Source organism: Onthophagus taurus, chromosome 6 (genome assembly GCF_036711975.1).
Source record: "Onthophagus taurus isolate NC chromosome 6, IU_Otau_3.0, whole genome shotgun sequence".
Classification (NCBI taxonomy): Eukaryota; Metazoa; Arthropoda; class Insecta; order Coleoptera; family Scarabaeidae; genus Onthophagus; species Onthophagus taurus.
The window spans coordinates 9,779,171-9,790,560 of record NC_091971.1 but is presented as its reverse complement, the minus strand read 5'-3'; the positions used below and the strand labels follow the sequence as shown (position 1 = coordinate 9,790,560).

Below are 11,390 nucleotides of genomic sequence, written 5' to 3'. Positions count from 1 at the left end.
TGTAAAAGCATCTACACGAAATTGTTTCCAATTTTTTGGCTTGTGCCATAGTTTTTGTACTCTTTTAGTTTATTTTTATATATTTTTTTATTACAGTGAATAAATTTTTGTATTTTGTGTTTATTTTTTGAATATGCAATTAACAGATTACTAAAAATCAATTTACTCTTTTTCCTAGGTGTTTTAGTTTGAATATTTTTTAGTAAGAAGCCACTATATATTTCTAGTTCTAGGTCTAGTAATACTTTTAGTGACAGTGCTAATGTGTAACACTCATAGTTTGAGCGCGTGTATTGAAAAGTTAAAGAACCACTAAATATAATGACAATTTGATTAAAAAAGAATTATTCAAAAAACCACAACGCGTTGTTATCGATTGTCATGGTGTCAAATTTTAATTTGATGATTACATAATAGTTTCAGGAAAAATAGTTTTACATAATATAACATTACTTGTGTTAACACGCCAGGTTGCCAAATAAATTCCCCAGGAATATCTGTACATCTATAAGTTCCCAATAACATTTTGCTATCTGATTGATCTCCAAGTTGTATTTTAATAAAACTTTCGCCTAAAATTCTTCCAGTTTTCGACGCTAAATATTCAATTAATGCCGTTTTTCCCGATCCAACGGGTCCAATTAAGTTAATGCGTTTATTGGAAACAATTCCCAAAGCAATTTTTTTTAAATTGTCGTTAGTTGAATCAACTTCAACGATTTTTTGTACACTTTCAATTGGTTCTCCAATAACTGGTAAATATATACCGTTTATATTAGTTAATGATGTTACTTTAGGTGTTATAAAATCATCAAAATTATTAAAAGTTATTGAAGTTATATCTTTCTCTAACGAGTTATTAGTTAGATATTTAATTGAACATTGATTAGCTTGAGTTTCTGTTAATTTAGTCAAAATAAACTTTCTTAATGTGATTTCTGTCATATTTGTTATAATTGCTAAACAATTACAAAAAATCCTAAAACAAATAAAACTTCTAAATATTAATAATTAAATAATGAAAATAATCTCACCATTTTACTGTTTCATCAACATTATTTTCATATTTTTCTATAAACTCAGACCAACACCATTTTCTCTTAAAATAATCAGGCATCTTTTTCAAAAAACTATAAACCATGCAAATTATTTCTTTATCATTAAGAACAATAAATTCTTTATTAGTTCTTTGTTTTTTTGGTTGTTGTGTATTGTTTAAAGAAATAAAAGGTGATGGATTTTTTTCAAAATATTTTATAACAAAACTAAAACAATCATAATTAATTAAATAATTCTTATTTTTGATGTGAAACAAACCTCTCAACATCAGGGTGTACATCGAGTAATTTTGAAAGAATTAAACAATTTCTAATATGATTTTCATTGTTTAATTGAACCTCCTCAATGTTTATAGCTTTTGTAAGCAAATCTGGAAGATCTTGCGGAAAATTTTTCGCCACAAAAATTGTTGCATCAGGGTGTAATAAATACTTTAGAAGTATTTGTTTAATATGATTTATTTCATGCTTGGACAAATTCTAAAATATCAAAAAAGATGTATGTTGGGTTTCATCCGTATATACAACCCAATATACACCAATAAATTGTACAAAAAGTTATTATAAACAAATTAATATCTTTTATCATAATTATTCGGTAATAATAACAATTTTGTACAATTTATATTAAGTTTTAGTTCCATTTTTAACACAAAACCTACCTTCAAATCAAATTTGTTCAAAACTTCACCAAATTTCCTATTTAACGTGGCAAATTTGCCACAATTCTCGGCAAAGCAGTCCATTACTTTATTATCCATAATTTACAAGTTGTCATCACATATTAACACAAATAAACTTAATAACCACATGTCCAGCGCCGTATTGAATATTGATAAAAGATAGGTTAGGTTTGTTTTTAATCATGTCAACCAACTCAACAAAAAATAACAAATTATAATTTTTACAAAACCAAACATATTTTATCCATAATTTTTACGTATATCATATAAAAAACATTTTTATACAAAACTACATATTTTTAATAATTAAATTTAAAGTACTCTCTCGTTTATCGCATATAAAAGTAAATAAAATTTAGGGACTTTTACTTTCAAATATTTATTACTAAAACATAACCTCACTTTTAATAGGCAAGTTAAGATTGATCCACGTGCGGTATTTTCAATGTATAATTTTCGAATTTCTTTAAATGAGTAACGAAAAAGTGCAAGTACATAGGCCTGGCGCCTTTAAGCAAATCAATAAACCTCATAAGCATGGGGCTCATCGATCAAAAGGGGCAATTGATCTCGCAAATAAAGGTAAAACTGACTGTTTTAAAAATTTTACATTAATACAATTTATTTAATAAGGACGAACATCTGTTAAAAATCTTACGAAGAAAAAGAAAAATGAATTAAATAGGGAACAAAGAAGACTACAAGCAACGCAAATTCGTAAAAATAAACGAGAGGAAGTTTTGATTAATAAACGATTGGGAAATCTTGATGGAAATTCATGTCCACATTTAGTCTGCATACTTTCGTTAAATAGAGATTATGATCCTATTCCTGTTTTAAGTAAATTAAAAGAAAGTGATCCTGAAAATATTATATTAGAAACTAAATTAAAAACAACCCATCTCACGTAACAAAATCACTTTTTAATTTGTTCTTTTTATAACAATTTTATTTTTTTAGGATTCCACGTTTCAAACAAAAATTTACTTTTATTTTACCAAACCCAGATAACGAATTTGGCGTTTTGGATGCCCTTAAAGTATCTAATACGGTGGTTTTTGTAGTTTCTGCAGCTGCTGGCATTGAATTTAGTTCGGAGGTAATTGATAAATATGGCTCGAGATTGTTATTATCAAGTTTTGGACAGGTTTATTTTTAATAATATTGATTAATTAATAAACTTAATGCTTTATTTGTTTAGGGTCTTCCAACACCGGTAATTATTGTCACAGATTTAGAAACAATTCCGCAAAAAAAACGAAATGATCGAAAAATAACGATTCAAAACGAAATTAATAAATGGTTTCCAAATGAAAAAGTTGTAACATTAGATAAAAATAGTGATGCCTTGAATGTTTTAAGAAAAATTGGGAGTCAAAAGCAAAAAGGTGTTACTTATCGAGATAGAAGACCTCACTTATTAGTTGAAAATTATAATTTTATTGATGAACAAGATGGCAAAGGGACTTTAAAAGTATCTGGGTTTTTGCGAGGGACTCCTCTTTCTGCGAATGATCTAGTTTACATTCCAGGATTAGGTCATTATCAAATAACGCAAATTGATGCCCCTCCAAATCCTTTTGATACTAAATCATCATCAACAAACACATTGATCTTACAAAAAGCGGATTCACAACAATTACAAATCCAAGAAATTAACCAAGACCGACCAGAAACTGAATCAGAACAAATGATGGAAACAATCCATGAAATTGATGAGATATTACATGAAGAAAAAGAACTTAATCAGAAAAGAATGATTAAAAAAGTCCCAAAAGGTTGGTCAAATTATCAAGCCGCTTGGATTCCAGATGAAGAAGCCGAATTAAAATCAGATGATGATGATTTAAGTGAAGATGATCAAAACGATTCTAACTACATGGATGCAATGTCCGAAGAAATTTCTGAATATTCCGACGCTGAAGAAGATAATTTTGATACCATGACTGTTTCTGAGATACCTCTAAACGATAAAGAATACGACGAACAGTTTGATCTAAAAGCTGAAAAGGCTGATTATGAAAAATTAAAAGCTGCCAAATCCGATTTAATGTTTCCTGATGAAGTTGATACCCCAATGGATATTGCAGCAAGAAAACGTTTCGAACGATATAGAGGTTTAGAAAGTTTTAGAACCTCACCTTGGGATCCACATGAAAATCTTCCTGAGGATTATAGCAAAATTTTTAAATTTAAAAATTTTGATCAAGCGAAGAAAACGATTTTAAGTAATGTTAAAGATAGGGAAATTAAAGATGTAAGTTACAATTTAAAAGAATTTTGTTATATAGTAAAACCTTGATATGACAGATTAATATGGGGAAGGGAGTGTTTGTTATAACTAAAAGACTGTTATATGAAAAAATTTTAATTTGCATTTTAAACTGTTTGAATGAATAATTTTAATCCACACAAATTTAAGAACAAGCACTAAAGCTAGAACTAGAAACATTCGGCTGTATGTCTCTCAAGACTGCTAAACCTGAATGATTCTAGGTATAGTGTTAGTTCCAGTAACTGTGCCAGTGTAAAACTATAACTAATACTAGAACTAGAAATAGTCGGGTTTAGCTGTGCGTCTTAGTGTTAACTATAAACACTAGTTAGAAACATTCCAGATTAGCTTTGGGTCTCTTAAGACTGCTAAACCCGAATGTTCCTAGATCTAGTGTTAGTTCCACTTTTAATTCAATAAAAGTATACAATAATTTAGCACTGAATCATAACTAAAACTATGCATATTGTATAGACCAGTGTTCTGCAAAGTGTGTGCCGCGGAAAAATGTCAAGTTTTGTTAGAAAGTTATGATATTAATACACCTATACATAACTGAGAGTTATACGAGCAAGAAGCTTCGTTGCGATAGGAGTGGGACTGCCTTACTGCCGCTAAGGCAATCGAAAATGATACCTGCATCAGCAGATACGATCTCACGTCGCATTAATGATATTTCTTGCGACATTGAATCAACCTTAATTGAAAAATTAAGACTTAGTGGAGTTTTTGCGCTACAAGTCGCGAATCTACTGATATTAGTGGTCACGCGCATCTCATCTCAAATGTGTGGTACACTTTTTGTCTGCCACTACCCGGTTCTGGTAGGAAGAGGTAACAGACCAGTAGTTCAGTGAGCATAATTTGGAATCCCACAATTGTATAAGCATTTGCATAGACGGGGCAGCAGCTATGACAGGAAAAATTAAGGGATTTGTAAACAGGGCTTCTGAAAAAATCCTAATATTAAAAATTTACATTGCTTTTTACACAGGGAAGCACTCATGAAATCTCTGCCTAATGAATTGTTATCTGTCTTACAAGAAGTTGTCAAAATTGTCAATTAGATAAAGTCGCCACCTCTGAACTCTCGTCTGTTGAAAGCAATGTGTCAGGAAATGGGAGCAGATTATCAGTCACTTCTGTTTCATACAGAAGTACGATGGCTATGTCGCGGAAAAGTGACACACTTTGATAGTGAAACACTTGAAGTTAGCAGAAAAACATGAACTGTTATTTTCTTAAGTATGACCTGCAACCTATGCAGTGGGTACGAAATCGATTCACAGATAGCATTACCCAGGAAAAACTCATGGAGCTAAAGACAAATCAAACATTAAAACTAAAATTTTCCGAAATGGAACTAGCATATTTTTGGCTACATATAAAATATTAGTATCCACTGCTTTCAAAGCGTGCTATTGCAATTCTCTTACCGTTCGCCACGACCTACAGTGTGTTAATTAATTATCGTACCTGACGTCATCTTTGCAAGTATGCAACCATACTTGTGATTTGCGTATTGCAATACCAATACTGTGATATTAGTTGCATATTCGCAATGATGACAATGTGTGTTAATTAATTATCGTCGGATACGAACTATGTACTTATGCTCTCACTACGATTAAATAAAAAAAGAGAACGCTTGAGGACGATCGACGACATGAGAGCAGCCAATATAAGTATACTCAAAGATGTACCTTGAACATAAAAAGTTTACGGAACACTGGTATAGATAACTCGTGGAATACCCCAAGTTTATCTAGGAACGAGGTCCGTGATATCGAGGTTTTACTATAACTCCAAAAAAATATGTTGTTAACAATTTGTAATCTTTTAGATTCAAAAATTTGTAACAATTCACGTAAAAAATGTCCCATGGGATTTATGGCAATCCTTAGAAGATCTTGAATCCCCCATAATTCTTTTTGGCTTACTCCCCCATGAAACAAATATGTCCGTTGTAAACGTTGTTTTAAAAAGAACCGGATTATATGATGAACCGATAAAATCAAAGGAACGATTCATTTTTCAATGTGGTTATAGAAGGTTTATGGTGCAACCCATTTTTAGTCAACACACAAATGGAAATAAACACAAAGTAATTATTTATTTATTTTATTTTATTAATATTAAAACATTTTTTTGCAGTTTGAAAGATTTTTTCATCCTAACTCAACAGCGGTTGCAACATTTTTTGCCCCTATCCAATTTCCACCATCACCAGTTCTTTGTTACAAAGAAACCGATGGAAATTTAACGTTAATAGCCACCGGAAGTGTTTTATCTTGCAATCCGGATCGAATTATTTTAAAACGAATTGTTTTATCTGGTTACCCATTTAAAATTCATAAACGCTCCGCTGTTGTTAGATTTATGTTTTTTAATCGGGAAGATATAACTTATTTTAAACCTTGCAAATTGCATACGAAATACGGACGGGAAGGGCATATTAAGGAACCTTTGGGAACGCACGGACATATGAAATGCGTTTTTAAACACCAATTGAAATCTCAAGATACCGTTTTGATGACGTTGTATAAGAGAGTTTTTCCAAAATGGAAATATCAGGATTGTAGTCAACGTTGGATGAAAGAAAAGGATGAAAATAACGTTGAAATGACGGAAATTATGTAATTTTTTTGTAAAAATAAAATTATATGGAAATTATATTTGATTTAATTTAATTATAAAGAATAAATTTGTATGGTTTGTTTGATTTAAATTTGTAATTTTCCTGTTTAAATAACCTAAAACTAATTTCGTTTGGAAAGTTGAATGTTTTTTTTAAAACAGATTAATAAAAATTTTACATTTAATAATACAATAAAAAGATTAAAAGCTAATGTTTTGAATTGAAGGTCAATCGTTTTTTATATCTAATAAAAATTTTAAAATACAGGTGTTCAGAATTATGTCGCTTATTTAGTTGTATTATTTTAGAGACATTTTTTTTCTGTTATGTTATATATTATATTTTTAACTAATATTTTAGCAATTTTAGTATTAGTCTTAGATCATCACATTTGTACAGATTCATTTACATGATTTGAAAGGAACAACTCTAAACGGCAAGAATTAGTATGGAATTACACTGGCCAAACTCTAGATTTAAAGAAAACGTTTCGAATTACATTGGCAAAGCTTTAAAGTACAAAAAAATGTCTGAATTGCAAGAAACTAGCTGGAATTATACTGCTAAAGCTCAGGAACCTGTCTGGCATCACACTGATAAAAGTCTAAATTACAAGAATAAGCGTGGTATGATACTGATCAAGTTCTAAATTGCAAGAAAATATCTGGAAACATACTGGCAAAACTCTAAACTTCAAGAATTAGTACGGAATTACAGTGGCCAAACTCTAGATTTGAAGAAAAAGTCTGGAATTACACTGGTAAAGGTTTAAACTGCAGGAAAATGTCTGAAGATACACTGGCCTAACTCTAAATTGCAAGAAACTTTCTGGAATTATACTACAAAAAATTTAAAGTTCAAAAACCTGCCTGGCATCACAGTTAGAAAAGTCTCAATAAGAAGAACAAGTCTGGAATTACACTGCCCCAACTCTAGATTTGATGAAAAAGTCTAGAATGACACTAGGTGTCAGGCGTACTTTAACGAAAATGTTCCAGTCTCCATCCTTTCTGTCCAGTTTTCTTCCTATTTTTTCAATGTCTAGAAAAATGACTAGTAATTTCTTCTAGTTTGCTTCATTTCTAATTCTTCCAGTCTGTTTCTTCCATTTCTGGTCTCCTTTCAGTGTCCATCTTATCTGCCAAATCTCCTTTCTATATTTCCAATGTCTATTTTATTTTCTCTTTCCAGACTTTGTTCAGTTTACTTCTTCCAATTTCTTCTAGTTCTTTCTCCCAGTCTTTCTGCACAGTCTTATTCTTCTTTTTCCAATTTCTATCCAGTCTCTTTCTCCTTTTTTGGTCTTTTTCCAACCTCCTTGCTCTCTGTCCAAACCCCTTTTTGTCTTTCCGATTTACTTTTGAAATTTATTTAAAATGTTAATGTTTAAACAACATTTTTTTGAGACCCCCTATATATCAGGCTAATTTAAACTATCATAAAACCTACGTTAAATTTAAAATGTATCTGACTTTTTTTGAGATTACGGTAGTATTATTTAGATTCGAAGAGGAATATCGTGAAGATTACTATTATCAGATACCTGATAACAAATATTTTCTTAACCTTTTTCTGTTTTGCAAAGTGCAAATTAAACATAGTTTCATTGTGCAATTTGCTCAGATAAAATGCCGTGCTTTAAAAGTCCAAGTTATAATTTAAATGAAACCGGGGAAAATAATCGAAATGATGGTAAAAAATTTTAATTTAATTTTGTAATTATATCGAGGCTTATATTGTATAAATTTAAATTATAGAAACAAATGGGAGACGTGAAGGGATTTATACTGGAACAAAAATGGTTAATTTAAGTGATTTTGATAATATTCAAAAACATGAAAAAACTGAAGAGTAAGTCTTTTTGCCATAACTAATTTTAGTTAATAATTTAATAAATTTTTTTAGGGAAATCAAAAACATAAAAAGTGCTTTTTCTAATAATAACCTCCTAAAAACGGTTTTATTTGCTCACCACCCGCAAGTTTTAGACACAATAATCGATTCAATGCATTCAAAAGAATTAAACGACCAAGAAAATTTATTTTTTGAGCGCGCCGAAGGCAACGAAATGTTTATTTCTTCAAAAGGAATCTACAACGTGATTCAAAATGGAAAAAAGATCGGCATATTTAGCGATCAGAGAGTAATCGGAGAATTAGCAATGTTTTATAAATCAAAGCGACCATTTACTATAAGAAGCGTTGGGAAATCTTCCGTTTGGGTTATCGATCGATTTACGTTCCAAACAATTTTAGTCCATCATTCTTCCGGCCAAGAAAACGAGATGTTAACATATTTACAAAAAGTGCCCGAATTTAACAACCTTTCAATTGAGAACTTAATAAAATTGATGACACTTTTTGAGAAAGAAAGTATTCTCCCCGATACGGTTATCGTAGACGAAGAAAATGAAATAAAAAAGTTTTACATGTTAAATCATGGTTGGGCAGTTTCAACGAAAAATAAACTTGGAAAAATTCGTGATTATCACCGCGGCGATTTTTTCGGCGAAAAAAGTTTAATACAAAAAGAAATTATTTCGAATACCATAACAGCTAAAGATAACGGAGCTGAATTTTACACTCTAACAAAAGCAATTTTCCAAAAATATTTTGCAAATAATTCAGGTGGGAATCAAAATTCATCTTCTTTAACATTAGAAAATTTACCCATCGAAGAAAAAGTTCGAAATTTAACGCTGAATGATTTCGAGAAAGTTGAAACAATTGGAAAAGGTGGATTTGGAAAAGTCGATATCGTTTTTAACAAAAACAATAAAAAAGAATTTTTTGCTTTAAAATATATTAATAAAGCCGATGTTGTTGAATTTCAACAATTCGAAAATGTTTTTAACGAAAAAAACATACAACTTAGTCTTAAAAATAATTTTATTGTGCGAATGTTAAAAACATTTAAAGACAAAAAATATCTTTACTTTTTATTGGAACCTTGTATGGGAGGTGATTTGTATACGCTACTTCAAAAACAAAAAAATAAACAATTTCCGGAAAGTTCAGTAAAATTTTACACAGCATGCGTTATCGAAGCTTTCGATTATTTACATAAAAGAAATTGCATTTATAGAGATTTAAAACCTGAAAATTTACTCATCGATACAAAAGGTTACGTAAAATTAACCGACTTTGGTTTTAGCAAGAAATTAACCATGTCTAAAACATTCACTTTCGCCGGAACGCCGGAATATTTAGCGCCGGAAATCATTTTAAACACAGGCCACGACAAATCAATTGATTTCTGGGCACTCGGAGTTTTAATTTTCGAATTATTATCCGGAAAAACTCCGTTTGAAACGAACGATTCGACCCATTTAAAAACTTACGAGGCGATTTTAAAAGGCATTAAATCGATTGATTTCCCAAAATACTTTTCCATTGAAAGCGTCGATGTTATCAAAAATTTATGCGCCCAGAAACCCATCGAAAGATTATCTTCACCAGATGAAATTAAAACGCAACGATTTTTCGCCGGATTTAGTTGGATTAATTTACATAGTGAGAAGATGAGAGCGCCATTTGTACCGCAATTAACTCATAGCTTAGATGTAAGAAACTTTGATGTTTGTAAAGATAGTTATGTTCCTCCGGATGAAAATGGTGATTGGGCCGAAAACTTTTAATATTTAAAAGTTTGTTATTATAGTAAAAACTCGATATAATGAACAAAACATTTTTAAGTCATGATATTGTTATTAAAAGGAAAACTAACACTAAAAATAGAACTAGAAACAATCGGGTTTAGCCAAATGTCTCTCAAGACGGCTAAACCCGAATGATTCTAGTTCTAGATAGAGTTTTAGTAGGAGTAACAGTGCTAGTGCGGAATTAGAACTAACACTATACCTAGAACTAGAAACATTCGGGTTTAGCCGCACGTCTCTCAAGACGGCTTCTAGATCTAGAACTAGAAAGTTTCGGGTTTAGCCGAGCCAAATATTTCTAGTTCTAGCTCTAGTGTTACTTCTAGTTTTTGTACAATACAAATTTGCAACAACCTGGCGCAGATCAACAACTAGATCTAACACTAGTATTGTCACTAGAACAAACAGTAGACCTAGCTAGAAACGTTCAGGTTTAGCCGAACGTCTCTCAAGACGGCTAAACCCGAATGATTCTAGTTCTAGGTATAGTGCTAGTTCTAGTAACAGTGCTAGTGTAGAACTAGAACTAATACTAGAACTAACACTATACCTAGAACTAAAAAGTTTCGGGTTTAGCCGTGCGTCTTCTAGCGTTAATTGTTATTCAGCGCTAGATTGTTGTATATTAACTACCTTGTATATATTTTCTAGGTCTACTGTTAGTTCTAATTATTCATTCAAACACTTTAAAGTGCAAATTTTTCATATAACGAAGTTTTGGCTATATATCGAAGTTTTACTGTATCGTTTTTTTTTATAAATAAATTAAAATCAGGAAATTTTATTTTTTTGTTTCATTTAATAGCAAAATTAATACAATTATGTAGCTGATTGCATAAGAAGTCTTTTCACCTGTAAAATTGGTATAACCTTGCATCAAACCCACACACTTACACAGGTGCGTTTGACATGTTCTTGTGAATACTACGGCAGCCCGTTATGATCAAAATAAGCGCAACAAACAAGGTTCTATTCTATAAAGGAAAAGCCATACAAGTTATTTCATAAACACGTTTATATAATACGCAAAAAGATTTGTTTTTCTTTAATATTCAAGTGGTACTTTATTTTTATTAAT

The 11,390-nt window shown here is 30.7% G+C and overlaps 3 protein-coding genes across 3 annotated transcripts in view; 2 read left to right on the top strand and 1 right to left on the bottom strand.

Annotated features, from left to right (window-relative positions):
• LOC111427790 (midasin) overlaps positions 1 to 2,027 on the bottom strand; it is a 44,979-nt gene extending 42,952 nt beyond the window's left edge. Inside the window, exons 1-4 of the mRNA XM_071196646.1 lie at positions 1,721 to 2,027; positions 1,318 to 1,538; positions 1,035 to 1,265; positions 454 to 979 (exon numbers count right to left, since the gene is read on the bottom strand). Coding sequence (XP_071052747.1) covers positions 454 to 979; positions 1,035 to 1,265; positions 1,318 to 1,538; positions 1,721 to 1,819 — 1,077 coding nt within the window. The 5' untranslated portion in view covers positions 1,820 to 2,027. The remainder of the gene's footprint in view (positions 1 to 453; positions 980 to 1,034; positions 1,266 to 1,317; positions 1,539 to 1,720) is intronic.
• A 106-nt stretch (positions 2,028 to 2,133) lies between these two features.
• On the top strand, positions 2,134 to 6,726 carry LOC111427905 (Tsr1 ribosome assembly factor). Its single transcript, XM_023063263.2, has 6 exons — positions 2,134 to 2,323; positions 2,375 to 2,648; positions 2,702 to 2,888; positions 2,943 to 3,998; positions 5,860 to 6,120; positions 6,171 to 6,726. Exons 1-6 carry the CDS (start codon positions 2,212 to 2,214, stop codon positions 6,654 to 6,656), a joined length of 2,376 nt encoding a protein of 791 aa, XP_022919031.2. The 5' UTR covers positions 2,134 to 2,211; the 3' UTR covers positions 6,657 to 6,726.
• A 214-nt stretch (positions 6,727 to 6,940) lies between these two features.
• Positions 6,941 to 11,096, top strand: LOC111427906 (cGMP-dependent protein kinase, isozyme 1-like). The gene is made up of 3 exons (XM_023063265.2): positions 6,941 to 8,346; positions 8,412 to 8,505; positions 8,560 to 11,096. The coding sequence occupies exons 1-3, from the start codon at positions 8,283 to 8,285 to the stop codon at positions 10,289 to 10,291; spliced, it is 1,890 nt and encodes a 629-aa protein (XP_022919033.2). The 5' UTR covers positions 6,941 to 8,282; the 3' UTR covers positions 10,292 to 11,096.
• Positions 11,097 to 11,390: the final 294 nt, after the last annotated feature.